This window comes from Mauremys reevesii, linkage group 6 (genome assembly GCF_016161935.1).
Source record: "Mauremys reevesii isolate NIE-2019 linkage group 6, ASM1616193v1, whole genome shotgun sequence".
Lineage (NCBI taxonomy): Eukaryota > Metazoa > Chordata > Testudines > Geoemydidae > Mauremys > Mauremys reevesii.
Genome location: NC_052628.1, coordinates 22809891 through 22826853, shown reverse-complemented (window position 1 = coordinate 22826853; position 16963 = coordinate 22809891). Strand labels below are relative to the sequence as shown.

Genomic DNA, 16963 nt, shown 5'->3' with positions numbered 1-16963 from the left:
TTTGCATTCAGAGATCATGTGTTCAGTGAGTTGCTGCACAAACAAACAGATCCATTATTTGTCTTTTTAGTATGTGGTACAAGGCAGCTCACACACCTCTTCATCATTTATTTTATTGCTCTATTGAGGAAAACAAGTCTCTACATAATTAAGGGGAGGGGAGAGAAAGTTGCCCAGAACATAATTCTGACCAGCCATATTGAAATAGCTTTTGGGTGAAATCCACTAAAGTCAATGGGAGCTTTGCCATTGACTTTCATGGGGCCAGGATTTTCATGGGACCTTTTGTATATTTCTTTTAAGCTTGATCAGGTTTTTAAAATGTAATTAGTTGTACAGCTGGAAAATAATATTCTCATAGATAATGTATTTTCCTTTTCTATAATATATTTTCCTGTATTCAAGTTTGTTGAAGAAACAGGTTTTGTTCTAGAAAATGCACCATAATACTGGATGTACTGGTAAAATATCATCTGCTACTGGTGATCAAGATGGCAAAACATCCAGTCCCTTCCAACTGTTTTTTTTTCCTTCTTAACAATTGCAGAATTTCTTAAACCAGGTGATCTTGTCTGCATCATGTAAATGACATTTGGAATCTAAACTTATGCTTCCTGTATATGACACTAGAGTGGAGTCAAATTTCAGGTAACACCTTCTGGTTCTAACACAATTTGTCATATTTGGATTTGGATCAGTGTTCCATATGAAAGGCTTTTCTTGCTTATCTTACTATATAACTTATGAATGTTACAGTGATACCTATTTCAGTGCAGAGAGAGATGAAATAAGCAAAATGTGCTTGAGGGAACAAAATCAAACCATTTTCTTTTTAAATCATGAACAGTTTATCCATAATTTCTAGGGCTGTCAATTAATCACAGTTAACTCAAGCGATTAAAGCAAAACAAATTAACTAGATTTTAAAAAATAGTCACGATTAATCAGTTTTAATCACACTGCTAAACAATAACACAATACCAATTGAAATTCATAAAAAAATTCAAAAATATTTTTAGACATTTTCAAATATATTGATTTCACTTTATATTATTATTTTTATTACAAATATTTGCACTGTAAAAAGATAAACAAAAGAAATAGCATTTTTCAGTTCACCTCCTACTAGTACTGTAATACAATCTCTTTATCATGGAAGTGCATTAAAAAAAACTTTGTGCAGATACTTTATGTGCAGAAACTGAGTGACACTGCTCCAGAAAGAATGAAAGAAAGGTAGTGAGTTCGTTGTCTAATTTTCTAAGATTGTGTAAGGCTAGCATTGATACTGCACTGTCATTAAAAAAACAAACAGGAAAATAATTATTTGAATTTCCAGTGCTCTCCACGTCTTTGTTTGCCTAAAGATTATGTCTGCTATAGTAAGTATAGTTCTTTTATAGTAAGAAATTATATAGGGCTGATAATTAAACAGCACATGTAAAGTCTAAAGACCTTTAGCTCGTCAGTTCAGCATATTTAACAAAACTGGGTCAAAAGCCAGGTGTACATGCTGCCATCTGTTCCAAAAGTAAGTTTGAAGATGTTATTCTGCTTTTAATGGAACAGAGTGATAGAAAAGGAAAGTTAATATAATTTTTATCTAAATGGGTCATTCAAAGACAAGTCCAGCTGGGCTTCTGAGATAATTCTTTCAGTTATGCTGCTGAAGCAGTACATTTTCCACGTCTTCAAATCTACCAAGAGACCAGATGTGCACCTATTGAATCATGCAGTGAAGAGCTTCATATTAGCTTTAAATAATCAGTTGAGTCTTTCATATGGACTGTAGTGCAAGGAACTCAATTTCACCTGAAAAATGCTTTCAATTTCTCACATCCCAAAAAGCTTCTCATGATTGAAATGCCATCTTGAACTGAATTCCTACTGCTAACACTTATTTTATTAATTACCTTTTTATATGCAGTGTATTACTGCATGCACGTTTTTTCTATCCATGCAAGCGGTACATTAGCAGATACAGTGGTGTATTATTAAGTGATGGATGCAAATCTTGACCACAGAACACCTCCAAAATGTAGGAAGGACACATTTTTAAAAATTGAGCTGGATTTTGCAAATGGTCGCTTCTTTATACTGGTCCAAATGTGAGAGAGCAGGTGGCAACAGACAAACAGGAGGGTGGGTAGGATAACAGTGAGCTGACTGACTCTGGTATAAGAAGTAGATGTCAATGGGCCTACTTCTATTCTCATTTACGGTGGTGGGACTGTTTACTTCAGTGGTGATACTCCTGAATTACACCAATATGAAAATATGCAGTATTATTGTATCCATGTCTGTCCCAGGATATTAGAGAGACAAGGGGAGTAAGGTAATATCTTTTATTGGACCAACTTCCATTGGTGAGGGAGACAAGCTTTTGAGCTTACAAGAAGCTCTTCTTACACAGAGAAGGGTTCTGTGTAGCTCGAAAGCTTGTCTCTCTCACCAACAGAAGTTGGTGCAATAAAAGATATTACCTCACCCACCTTGTCTCTCTAGTATGAAAGGTCATTCAAGACTTCAGACTGCAGTGGGAGTTTGGGCTTCACAAGAGCTGCAGGATTAGGTTCTTGACATACATTTAGTTATGGCATAAATTTCTTCATACCCTAATTATGACATTTCCATTCCCTTCAGTGGTTATGAGTATATACATTTAACTTTTCAAAAAGAGTGTGTGTGGGGTGGGGAGGTTAATAGCCTCAGTGAGTTGCTCAGTTCAAAGAGGTTTTATAATGCCATCAATATCAATACTCCAATGTGTGGGCTAGATGGCGCTGACATTTTGACTGTGATGGTGAGTCTCAAATCTCCAGATCCTGGTCAGACTGAGCTGTGTGCCCTAAGCTGTGTAACCTGGACGGCTATGTGAAAACAGCTCATGGCATCTTAAAGGGGAACAATTGAATAACCTGCAGCTGATTAGCTTTGCTTTCGAAGGCAGCACAATATTCATTGGGAATTAGTGCGGGCATCTAGGAAATTAGAAGATAATTCAGCTGGTCAAAAGAAAATAAACGTAATACAAAGACCAGAATGCAAAAATATATTATCAAACTGTCCCAGTACACTTTAAAACCAGCTAAGCTTTTGAGCTACAGTGGAAGGGGCCATGCCAAAATAATTGTCTCTGAGTTGTTGCTTAACCGATTTTTGTTAAATTTGTATTTTTAACACTAATTTTAACAAACATTATTCTAAAAAAGCTTGAATCCAAACTTACTGTGTAGCACTTCCATACTTCACAGGGGTGTTGTGAGGATAAATACATTAGAGACTGAGGTGCTCCGATACCATAGTAATGGGTGTCAGATAAGCACCCAAGATAGATATTAAAGATTGCTAAGTATGGCGTAGAGCCAAATCCTGCTTGCCTAACTCACATGAGTAGACCTATCGAGGCCATTAAGACTCTTTGTGTGAGTAAGGCAAGCAGATTTTAATTCTAAATCCTGGTCTACCCTGGGAAGTTTTACCAGTAAAACTTGCCTTATTTCAGCACATGACCACACTCAATTTTAGTCCTGTCGGTAAAATCTGGACTTTCTGTTGGTGGCTGAAAACACAGCCCCCTATTTGGCCTCTGTCACTGCAGTATCTGAGTGTCTCAGTCTTTCATCGATTTACCCTCACAGCACCCCTGTGAGGCAGCAAAGTGTTGTTACCCCTGTTTGACAGATTGAGAACTAAGGGAGAGAGAGGCTAAATGACTTTCACAGGGTCACACAAGAAGTTTGTGGTACAACAGGGACTTGAATCCAGATCTCACAAGTCCCAGGCTAGTGCCCAAAGCCCTGTATTCCTCCTCTCCTACAGTGGTGACAGCTGATAACATTTCCTGCAAGTTTCAAATATCCTTCCCCATAGGAGGCATCATGACTTAATGCAACTGCCACAGATTTTCTTCTCTGAAATATATAGTGACCCTTTTCACACGTCACAGTATTTATGGTAGATGTTGCCACCTATTCCATCCTCAATGGAGTTCCTCTAGAATTACTCTGGTGTAGTACCTCAGAGAAGAATGAATCTCAATATGTCTTCTAATAGCCTAAATAATAAGCGAATTCCTGTCCTCTAATTGATTCTTGCAACCCAGGAAGACTTTGCATTGAAAGGCACTGTTAACTAGATTTAAAAGGAGTTACTGAAACTTAAACTGTATGATAATGTGCTCACCTTACATATTTACAAGTGTGGCTGAAGTTTGTATTTTAAAAAGGTAAGTAATGTATAATCACTTTCTGTTGTAACAATAATCATTTAAATGAACCTGTCTTGTCTCCGTAGGCTATGTTGACATTGGACTGATTCCAAAAGGAGCAAGGGGCATAAGAGTAGTAGAAGTGGCAGAAGCAGGAAATTTCCTTGCAGTGCGGAGTGAAGACCCAAAAAAGTATTACCTAAATGGGGGATTTATTATTCAGTGGAATGGAGAATACAAAGTGGCAGGAACAACATTTCAATATGAGAGAAATGGAGATCTCGAAAATCTGACAGCGTCTGGACCCACCAATGAGTCAGTGTGGATACAGGTACAGTAAAGGATCGGCAGCAGAAGCTGATAACTCTGGCTGGAAGCAGAATGATCTGGAGCTTTGAAAACAAGGCAGGAAAAAATAACTCATCTTTTATATCCTTCGTTATCTTGGTTTGGCTTTGAAAGTAGTCATACAACTGAAGGCCTTGATTCAATAGAATTACTTAAGCACGTGCCTACCTTTAAGAACATGAGTACTCTCGTTTACTCTACTTAAAATTAGTTATGTGCTTGAGTACCCTGATGAGCTGGGACCAAAAACCCAGAGAGGGTAAGACCTATTTAATCATTCAATGCCCACTACATAAAAGTGCTCCCTACGATAGATCTTCGGCTGATTTATCCAGTCTAGCTTTAAATATATCAAACTAATATTTACCTTGGGGAAGGTACTTGTAGTTTCCCTTTTGCCGTCCGTCTCTCTGAATCCTGCCTTTTTCCTGTAAAAAGCGACACAGAGTCTTTGTTGCTTTTTACAGATCCCGACTAACACGGCTACCCCTCTGATACTTGCTTTTTTCGTATTTACTTGGTATGCCAGAGATATGTATGAAACATAAGACCAGAGAAAAAGAAGGGAGGAAGGAATGGAAGCTACTACTGCACCACTCCCACCCCTTGAATGTATGGGAAGGATGTGTCCAAGTGGGTTTAGTGGATTGTCCATGTTCAGCGTGAAGAGTAGGGGACTTAAAGCAGGGAAATAAGATTTCTGTCAGTGTTCAGTGTTGCCTGGTTGGGTGGGAGTAAACCATTTTGTGGAGTTGTTTCAGTATTTTATCCCCTAAAGATTATCTCCTTCCCCGCCTCTGTTATCTGCCAAAAGTAAATGAACAATTTGTTTGACTTGCTCACTGCCTGTTTCTGCTAAGAATTTTCCTCTTTCTTTAAGGAGACATTTAGAAAACAATATTAAAGCAATGTTTTGATAAATATGCTGCTGTCTGCTGAGAAGGAACAGGTGTTATATGGTTGTGACACTATCATTTATAACATTTGCATATAAATATAGGTGTTAATAAAATGTCTATTTTCAGTTATCTCCATTTGGTTATTTTGCATAGCTTTGTCTTGTAAGTATGCTTGCAAAAGTATTTGCTTGCTTTAGTGCACCCCACATTTACATGCACCTGCTCCCTCCCCATACCTGTGCACAAATGAGGAGCTGATATATAAATTTCTCAAGGGCAGGCATGCTTCAAGAGTCATATGTTCCCAGGTTGGGTGCCTGTAAATATCTGCAGACACTTTGGACTCTACTCTTGAAGATTTGGGCCAATGTGTTATAATCACAGACAAGTACATAATTTCACATCTTTTTTTTTTTTTTTTTTTTAGCTACTCTTTCAGGAAAGTAACCCCGGAATAAAGTATGAATACACAATACGTAAAGAAGGAAACCTTGAGAATGAAGTAGTGGACCCAGAATATTTTTGGCAATATGGAGGCTGGACGGATTGCAGTGTAACATGTGGAAGAGGTTAAAAACATGCTTTTTTATTATCCTTTTAATTCACTGTCATCTGATTTAGTCTTATTATAAATTAATAGATTATGAAGCAAGAAGGGACCATTGTGATTATCTAGTCTGACCTCTTGCACCACTAGGTTTGGCAGAATTTGACTTATTTTTTTTTAAATAATCTTGATAGATAATATTGATGTGTTTAAGCATCCTCCCCACCCCCCATTTGTATAAAGTTAATTTTCACAGTTGTGGGAAAATACTGGTTTGTGGGGGAGTGTCACACAATAGGTATATAATGACGATATACCTGAGATTCAAAAAGTTAAAGATTTATAAAGATTTATGGTCTAGACAGTATTTGGTCCTGCCATGAGGGCAGGGGACTGGACTCGATGACCTCTCGAGGTCCCTTCCAGTCCTAGAATCTATGAATCTATAAGATGGCTGTTTTAGCAGAGCTGTAAATATGTTTTATGCAATATTCATTGCATGTTTTATATACATTCAGATGGGACTGTGATAAGTTCACAAGTAGCATTTTCTTACTTTGCCTATCTATGGATTTCAATTATCATCAACGGAAATACTTTTTTGTAGGTTTTTGTGTGTACAGTGAAATCAGTGTTTACCAATACAATTCTAATCTTTCCAAGCCTATGTATAACACAGGCCATAGAACTTCCCTGAAATAATTCCTGTTGAACTAATATGTCCTGTTTAGAACATATCTAAATCTAATGTTGATTTAAAAAATTGCCAGTGATGGAGAATCCACCATAACCCTTTGTTAAAATTGTTTAGGGGGGCAGCAAATGGAGTTTTATAATATCTAGTCTGAATTTCATCCTCTTCTACAAACCTAGCTGAAAAAATGAGTTTAACAATGAGGGTAATCAATGTTGCACCTTATTTCCAGTCTGAATTTCTCTAGCTTCAACTTTCAGCCACTCAGTCTTGTTAGTCCTGTGTCTGCTAGACTGAAGAGCCCATTATAAAATTTTTGTTCCCAATGTAGGTACTTAGAACTGTGATCCAGTCACCCCTTAACCGTCTTTATGTTAAGGACCTCAATCTGTTTAGTTTGAGTCTGTCACTACAAAGTATGTTTTCTAATCCTTTAGTCATTCTCTTGGCTCTTCTCTGAACCCTCTCCAATGTACCAACAACCTTCTTGAATTGTGAGCACCAGAACTGGACACAGTATTCCAGCATTGGTTGCATCAGTGCCAAATTGATTGACTGGCAGTCCCTCAATTCGAGGATGATCTCTACCATGGATTTACATATGGGTCCTGAGATGACTCAGGAGTCTGATCCTGGAACTGCAAATCCACCTGCAGTGGACATTTTGTGGCAGGCCAGCGGACTGCTGGGAGAAAGTTATTTCTTTTTCCTTCCTCCTCTTTATCTTTTCAGCTTTGAAGGCCTGGTCTACACTGGGGGGGAGGGATTGATCTAAGATATGCAACTTCATCTACGAGAAGTAGCTGAAGTCGACGTATCTTAGATCAACTTACCTCCTGTCCTCACGGCGTGGGATCGACGGCCGCAGCTCCCCCGTCGACTCCACTTCCGCCTCTCGCCCTGGTGGAGTTCTGGAGTCGACGGGAGCGCGTTCCGGTGGGTAGTGTGGACGTACCTGAAGACAAGGTGCTTCTCCTCGAAGCAGGCCACTGCCTGATGGAGGATATGGCACCATTGGGGTGGGTTGGTGGCTTGCTTTTCCCAGCTTGTGATGTCCACATCAGTTTTCTTAAGATACGCTTTGTGTGTCTTTGTAGCATTTCCTCTGACCACCACGTGCTTCTGTGCCAAATACAGAGGTAATATAATCTTCCTACTCCTGCCTATTCCCCCATTTATACATCCAAGGATCACATTAGCCCATTTGGCCACAGCATTGCACTAGGAACTCATGTTCAGCTGATTATGACCCACCCCCAGAGTCCTACACCTTGTAAGTATGTCCCACATTCTTTGCCTGTAGATGTATAGCTTTACACTTGACCATATCAAATGCATTACACGCAGCTTACCAAGGGACCCAGATTGCTCCATATCATTGATGTGTCGTCTCCATTATATATCACTCCCCCAATCTTTGAGTCATCTGCAAACTTTAACAGTGATTTTATTTTTTCTTCCAAGTCATTGATAATAATGTTAAATAGCATAGGGCCAAGTACTGATCGCTGCAGGACTTCACTAGAAACACACCAGCTGAATGATGATTCCCTGTTTACAATTAAAGTTTGAGATCTATCATTTAGCCAGTTTTTAATCCACGTAATGTGTGCCATCATGTTAATTTTGTATCACTCTAGTGTTTTAATCAAAGTATCATGCAGTACCAAATCAAATGCCTTACAGAAGTCTAAGTACATTATTTATTCTATTATCTCTAGCGCGCGCGCACACACACACACACACACTGATTTAGACTTTATTCTATGGCACTTCACAAATGTGATCAAATCATGATCACTTGTACCTAAGCTACCATTAATTTTTAGGTCTGTGTGATCAGTTCCTCTTAATGTGTTAAGAGGAGGGTTAATATAGAATTTCCCTGTGTTGGAATGTAATTAAAGAAACCAATAATTATCACACTGCCCTCATAAAACCATAACAAGTAAAAATGAAAAATGCTGATGTCACTTGGCTGCTGTAAGTTTGTTCCTTCCTAGATTATGTACTCTAGTTATAAATGACTCAAGCAATCACACTCCTATCACTTCCCTTGGACTGTTGGACTGTTAAGAAATTGTCATCTATAATATTTAGAAATTCCAAGGATGTTATCATAACAGCATTCTAATTATCGAAGAGCCCAATTGAGGTGAGGTTGTTTAGTCTCTGTTATATAGGAGGTCAGGCTAGATAATGACAATGGTCCATTGTCACCTTAAAATCTATTAAAATTGCTTAGGGAGCAGCAAATGGTTTTTTATAACATCTAGCATGAATTTCATCCTTTTCTACAAACTGAGCTGGAAAATGCATTTTTACAGTGTTTTCCACTGGAGCAATTGTTAGCAGGATTGTAGTGATCCTGTATACTACCAATGGAGGCTATTAAAGGTATTCAGGGTTTTTTTTTGTATTACCAGAACTGATTGGTTTTTTTAAATACATTTAAGTAATTTTTTTGACTTCAGTTTTGTACTGCACTAATAGGAATCGATGTTTCCCCAACATTTCTCAGTAATCAGCTAATGTGAAATCATTTTGTAGAACTTGTATCTGTTTAATTCTTTCTACATTATGGTAACTTAAAAAAATCAAAGTGTTATTGCAGTTCAGTATAGAATTATAAATCAGACAAAAATTGTTTGTTGTAGAAAGTAGAATAAGAAACATAAGATGATTCCAACAACAGGTGCAGAAATGTCTTTGATAATAAAAGTAAAGCTTAAGGAATATAATCTTAAACAGATTAATGACGTGAAGGCAGTGATAAGTGAAAGTGAGCATAAAATAGTGAAGATCCCAGGGGCGTTTCTGCAAAACAGAGGCTTCAGAACTTTTCTTTGAAACACAAAATACATTTTTGGAGAAGAATGTTATGAATGGTAAAAAGTCAGTTGATTTTTCAGTAGATTTGTAATGAGGTTGACCAGATAGCAAGTGTGAAAAATTGGGATGGGGTGGAGCTTAATAGGTGCCTATGAAAGAAAAAGCTCCAAAAATCAGGACTGTCCCTATAAAATCAGGACGTCTGGTCACCCTACTTGTAATGATCTTTAAAGAAGTTTGTATTTGGTTTTGTTGATTTCAATAAGATTGATTAGATGTGGTAGGAATCCCATTGCCGGAGTCATTTATAACTAGACTACATAAAGTAGTGGAGGGACAAACTTGCACCTGCAAGGGGATTGCTAAGAGGACATTGGCCTCTTCCATTTCTAATTTTTATGTTTTTGTGAATGCCGGCAGATAATGATTGGTTACTTTAATTGCATTCCATGAGATTTTGGTATTAAAGGAACAAACAAAAAATCCTGTAACAAATTTAGACTGAAGTCAAGTATATTAAGGCAGCAAAGACAAACATTAGTACTAGTATCGGGGGGAACCATGTTAGCCTGTATCCACAAAAACAATGAGGAGTCCGGTGGCACCTTAAAGACTAACAGATTTATTTGGGCATAAGCTTTTGTGGGTAAAAAATCAGAAGTGGATTTTTTACCCACAAAAGCTTATGCCCAAATAAATCTGTTAGTCTTTAAGGTGCCACCGGACTCCTCATTGTTTTTATTAGTACTAGTATTTAAATCTTCCCTATGAAGAAAACAGCTATGGTTATTTGTTTTCCATAGTTTGAAGAACTGGCTTGTTACAGCTTTCATTTTAGGTAATTAATGCCTGGGAGTCAATGTGATTTTTTTTCCATGCTAATTATGTGCTCTTACCTTTCTCAGAACACTGGTCTGTTGTCAGTCAATAAAGAACAGTATTCTTTTCTTGTTAGCAAAAATAACCCCTAAAATGTAATTAGTTTATCTGAAACAATTGAACCCCTTGGATTGAATGTTATGCAGTGTACTTGTATAACCCCCATCAATCACCATAGTATGTAAGTGCTGATAATGTTTGATGTTTAATTTAATGACTGGCATGATAATGACATGAGATTAATGTTTTTTTGAACTGCTTGATTTGTTTTCTTTAAGATTAGCGGAACTATTTTCTTAAGTGTTCCCTGCAAAAAATTATAAACCTGGGAAACACCATCTGGTTGAAAAGCTGCGTGGATAACACCTGTGATCTTTGGCTCTGTTTTTTGGACTACCAGCTGGATCACTTTAATAGATGGCCCCAGGTTACTTTTGTTTGTTGATTTCTAACAAATGGCATTCCCACTTATTATTTACCTTTTTTCAACTACTAGAGTTCACTTCTAGCTCTCTGCTAAGGTGGAAACTGACATATAGAGTGAGTTCTGCCACTATATGGCTGCTCAGGGCAGTTAGGGGGTGAATCATAATAGGGCATGATATGTGGAGAAAGACACTTGAGCAGGTCCACTAATTTTGCCACATGCAAGTGGGCAGCCAAAGACAGTGGAGCATTAGCACAAAAGGGAAAGTAAACTGCTGCTTATCTATGCCAGTTCCCGCTACCACACCCCTGTAGCAAGGAGAAAATGAGAATCACAGTTCCAACCCTCCTCTGCTCCTGTGATGGCACTACTCTGCTCTGCCCCCTTACTTAGGGCACATTGTGATGTTGTTTTCTAGAATTAGATAGCAGCACCATTATTGGTGTATTTGGGAAATGCCAGCTGTCTCTCAGTGTAGAAAACTGGAAATTGTTACTCTAAACGTATTACGTACAATGAGGAATAGGAATTATGTTAATTGTTGACCTTCTAGACCAAAAAGTGTTGACCTATTACATACTAAATTAATGTGACACACGTTTTTCCCGTCAGTGGGTTCGAGAGGCCAGTATGAAATACTATTTCCAAACTCTGTTAAATACCACAATTCTCTGAGCGTCCATAAAACTAGTTTCTTGGTTTGGACAATGGTTATTTTTGAGCGCAGTGCAAGGTATTTTAGACTCAGAATTGAATGTCATTGACAATAACAGAGCTGTTGTGCTACATCCAAACCATCTTGGTATTTTTGAAACCGGTGTTGCTAAGGTGAAGTGGGTTAAAGTTGACTAGAAGATCATCGTATACTAATAAACACATTATATAACAAGTGTTATTGAAATAAATCCAAAATGGAGTCAAAGAAATGATGAGAGTTAAGCTTGTTTTGACTAAAATGTGGTGGTAAAATGACCTTCAAGGACTTTGTGGTCATAGTTTCCTTTAATGAAGGACTAGTTATTCCATAAAATAAGAGGAAGTGCCAATTATTTATATAGGCACTATCAAATTATCTGATTGGCATATCCAGTGGGCTAAGCTTGCCACCACTTATGAATATTTACTTTCCTGGGAGCAATTAGTAACTCAGGGCCTCATTCAAGGCCCATTTGAAGTTAGTGGGAAGACTCCAATTGACTTCAGTGGTCGTTGTATCAGACCCATAATAATAATCATTATCACAGTCAATCAACATCAAGTTGCCTTAATCTATTCTGCCTCCTGTTTAGAGGAAAATCAGAGCAATCCAGCCAGATGTTTTCTGGAGCCAAAGAAGTGAAGCTGGGGTTCATAAATGGTTAAACAAATCATATGCTGTGGTCTTCCAGCAACAAAACTACAAACTAGAAACAGAAGCTGCATTTTCATGTATTGTTCTAGTTATTTTTCTTCTCTCCTTTGTATGGATTTATCTTGTTCAGTCTAAAACATAAACTCGATCAGATTAGACTGCAATAACAGAACCTGAGAGATGAGATAGCTATCCCCTGAAATTGACTCTCCCCCATAAATAATAAATTAAATAAATAATATAAAAATTATGTAAATATATACTATATATACGTATATAATATATATAATTATATAAAGGTATATTAATATATAATTGTTATAAATATAATATAATTTATAATTATTTTGTTTATATTATCAATAATATATGCTTATATTGTATAAATATATACATATATAATATAAAATAAAAATAAATAATTGGCATTTCCTCTTATTTTATAGATTAAAAACTCTAGAAGGTTTTCTGAGAAACATGACTACAGCCTTTAGAAAGGATTGATTTAAAGAATGATATGCAAGAAGAAGCTTAGTAAAGGTTTGATGCATCTATGTAGGTCAAATACTATCTCTTACAGTCCCCGTGACCTGCCTGATTCTTATCCTGGGAATCCTTCAGTAAGGCTCTAACAGTTCCTTCAGTCTCCATTGTCTGCTGTTTCAATCCAAATACCTCCTGCTCCAGCTTTGTTACTTTCTCGACCCCTGTCACACCCCTTGCTTCTGCAGTGCCACTATCTGTGCGGCCTGAATCAAGCTGGTGGTGCGGAGGATATTTGATGCTGCCTTTAGGCTGGATTGATTAATTGATTGATTGCCTTTAACTCATCTATCTCTTTATTTACTACCATCACTACCATCAGTACACAGAGCTGCAGGAACTCCCCGGGGCTGGTAAAGCTTCCAGGCTTCCAAAAACCATTACTATTCTGTACAAATCAGTCAAGCTGTTTTCCAAAATCATTTTCAGCTGTGCTTTTTTCCCAGATTTTCCCTGTCCTTCTGACATATTTTCTCGTTTGATTAGGCTACCAGAGTCCCAGTAATGGAATGTATTCATAAATTGACTCGCAGACCACAACACAGGGAAATTCCAGGTTGCTACCCTGCCCCACACTCCTCTCCTCTTGCATAGCACAGCAAACCATTTGTACCAATCATCCACTTCCTCCCTATCACTCCTGGCTGGCTCATCAAATCTGTTACCCAGAGTTTTCAGAACCCAAAGCAGTGATAACTTTATTGTTTCTCTGCAGGCAGTGTCAGGAACAATAGGGACACAGTTACTCTGTCTGATATATGATTGATACAAACCAGAGTGCTTTTACCTAAAACTATTTTTTCGCTAGGTCTTACATGCTCTCTCACACACACATATGCCACGGCAATAGGTTCAGAGCATTCAAAACATTTATATTTACCAAAATCTGAAATGGCTTGAGTGATTACCATCTGGGCTTCCAAGGGCTTTCCTTCCATCCATCTGATGGGGAATTTTATATGTCAGATCCTTGCTCAAAGAAAAGCTTCCTCAGACTGCTTTAAAGCACACGTTTAAACTAAATTTTTTATAAATTTTCTTTGGACAAAGCCCACAATTCATAATAGCCTCTAATAGGTTATCAATTTTCCTAGCAACAGCCAATATCAATTTCTTCTGCTGCTGCTGCTGCTTCTTCTTTGCAAAGCATTTCTAGTCATAACAACAATAAAACTTACATGTCAGAGGCACCTAAAACCAAGATTGGCTGTCCAAACATTCCTTCTATTTTCATGGAACATTAACTCCCTGTCCCAACATCAGGGACGGCTCTACCATTTTTGCCGCCCCAAGCAAAAAAAAAAAAAAGCCGCCCAGACTGTGTCACCCCAAGAATGGACAGAATGCCACCCCTTAGCATGTGCCGCCCCAGGCAGGTGCTTCCTCCGCTGGTGCCTGGAGCCAGCCCTGCCCTACGTCCTATTCTAATTAGTACAGCTGCAAACATGCAGCTGCATGTATTATTCTTTGCTACATGATGTTTGATTTTCAGCTGGCATGGGCTGAACACACAAGATGGCTGACTGCAGTACTGTGGAATTCTGGGGTACATGCAGAAATGTCAGATTCAGGGGCTACAACACTTGATGCCATTGAGAGACTTCCATGCAGGGCTTATCCCCTTTGGAAGACTGTCCGAATTGAGTGTGAGATGGGATAAAACATTGTGTTTAAATGAAGGTTTACTTGTACTTCTGAGATGTAAAGTTTGTCTATTGATATTTTTCTTTTCTTTTTTAATGTGTGTAATAAATGTGTTATCTAATGTAATATGAAATAATTTAATGATTTCAAAAAGTAAAACCAAATCCCTCACAAACAAATCCCCCTGAAAAGTTGTGGCCACAAGAAAAATAACAAAGCGTCATTTTCAGTAAAAATCATAATGTTCTGTTACCTCTATCCCATCCTAACAGCGCAGCTGGGCTATTAAATTGTCTAAGTGCTGCAAAACAAACAAATGACTGCTTTGCAGTCTAGATATGTGTGGACCAATATGTTCCTTGCAAACAGGGCTGGCTCCAGCTTTTTTGCCGCCCGAAGCGGCGAAGGAATAAAAAGAAAAACCAAAAACCTGATTGAGCTGCCACCGAAGAGGAAGAGAGGGACCCACCTGCTGAATTGCTGCCGAAGACCCGAACGTGCCGCCCCAATAATGGATGGAGTGCTGCCCCTATCTATTGGCCGCCCCAGGCACCTACTTCCTTCGCTGGTGCCTGGAGCCAGCCCTGCTTGCAAAGAGCAACTCTAAAATACTCTAGCTAGCCATATTCTTCTAATGTAGACATTTACTGTCAGGCTAGCACATAAACCCCTTAGATAATATATTATTTGACCTATATGGATGCATAAAACCTTTACTTTGCTTTTTCTTGCATATCATTCTTTAAATAATTGTTGATAAAAAAATTGCAAATACATTCAGTCCTTTCTAAAGGCCCTAATCATGTTTCTCAGAATTAGATTAAAGTGGCATTGAACATAATTTGTCTAATAGAGGACAGCCTCTTGGTTGAAAGATAGCATTAAGCAGAATGCAAAAGTTTATCTCTCTGTAGAAATAACAAGCAAGTGGAAATTTTCAAAGCTTATAAAAGGATTTAGCCACAAGATTCCTATTTGGGGTTAATTAGTGTATACCCACTAAATCCCTTTTCAGCTTCAGCATTGCAAATTTAACTCCATATGTACTAGTTTAGCCCAGACGTGGAGTTTAATCCAAAAGTTGTGGTATTAATTTTACAAACCAGTGGTCACTGTGTTTTCTGTCTGGATTTAGATGCTGATTTTCAAAAAGTTAGGGACATAAGGTTGCCTTCATAATTGTGTATATAATTTGTGCATACAATTAGTATGATTTTTTGTGCAGTCAAAGGGCAAGGTAAAACAATCGTGTGTGTATGTGTGTGTGTGCGCGCACGTGTGCACTCATGCACACAATCAGGTTCATGTCAGTTGCAAATAGACACATAATCTCACACATACTTTTACAGATACACACTGTGTATGTCTGACTTTTTCCAACACCGACCCTTCTTATCTACATTTTCAGCTTTTAGTTTTGATGACGCTTTCAACTGAAGTGTTCAGGCTCTGAGTGAACATCCGAAAAAGCTCAACCTAACCATGTTCTAATCGGCATTTTTGTTGGTAAATTTAGCAGAGGAATCAAGAATTGAATGGACATGGAAGGTGAACTGGACTCTCCCATCAAAAATAGTCCTTCCAGCTCATGGTTGATCTGAGATAGGCAAAGAGCAGGGAAAAATGTTTGTGAAAAAAATCACTATTTGATCTGTCCGTGTTGATACTGTTTGTTTGCTTTTTCATGAACAGTGGTGCAGACACGTTCTGTTTGCGCAAGTGTTGGATATTCATCCCCATATGAGTGTACTTGCATGCAAAAAAGCTCAATTGCACTGGAAGTGCTAGCTCAGCCATTTCTGTATATAGTGGTTTTGTATATTTGAGAGTGAGAATGTCAGGCATGGAAGGATTGGGAGAATGAGAGAGTGAATGACTTTCAAGCAGCTGACGGCAGCTCTACACTTAAAATGCTGCAGATATGCCACTGTGGAGCTTCAGTGAAGATACTACCTGTGCTGACAGGAGGGCTTCTTCAATGGCGTCTATAATCCACATCCCCAAGAAGCGCTAGCTATGTTGATGGGGTAATTCTCCCATCAACTTAGTGCTGTCTACACAGGGGATTAGGTTGGTTTAACTGCGTCGCTCTTAAGTGTGGATTTTTCACACTCCAGAACAATGTTGTTATAGCGAACTAGTTTCCTAGTGTAGACCTGGCTGAAGTGATCACTCTGTGGGACCAGCAGTGAGACAACGGATGTAGGAAGGAGGCTGCTTCACTAGCAGAAAGCTCTCTTTCCTGGAGACACTCTGTGGCAAATTGCTGGCACTATTATGATGGGTCTCGCGCTTTCTCTTCTTTGGGGGGGGGTTTCAGGGTGCCATTTCTTGCCCCTGAATTGGAATATTAATTGCCCCACTAGTGTCCTTGAGGAGGGGAGTGGAGAGGGAGGGACCTGGGCCTACCCTCTACTCCAGGTCCCATCCCAGGGGCCCTGAGGATAGTGGTGAACCACTTGAACTGACGGTTCCTTCCCCTGGGCTACTTCCCTCTCCTGCCCTTCAGCTTGTGGGGGGGCTTCCTGCCCTCCCTCTGCACAAGCCAGGTGCCCCTTACCTAGGGTCTTGGACTTCTTAGTCCACTGC

General features: G+C 38.6%; 1 protein-coding gene across 13 annotated transcripts in view; it reads left to right on the top strand.

Annotated features, from left to right (window-relative positions):
- ADAMTS12 (ADAM metallopeptidase with thrombospondin type 1 motif 12) overlaps positions 1-16963 on the top strand; it is a 268928-nt gene that overhangs the window by 193877 nt on the left and 58088 nt on the right. For all 13 annotated transcript variants that reach the window (XM_039545726.1, XM_039545725.1, XM_039545727.1 and 10 more), the window contains 2 exons: positions 4297-4541; positions 5885-6026. In XM_039545726.1, coding sequence (XP_039401660.1) covers positions 4297-4541; positions 5885-6026 — 387 coding nt within the window. The remainder of the gene's footprint in view (positions 1-4296; positions 4542-5884; positions 6027-16963) is intronic.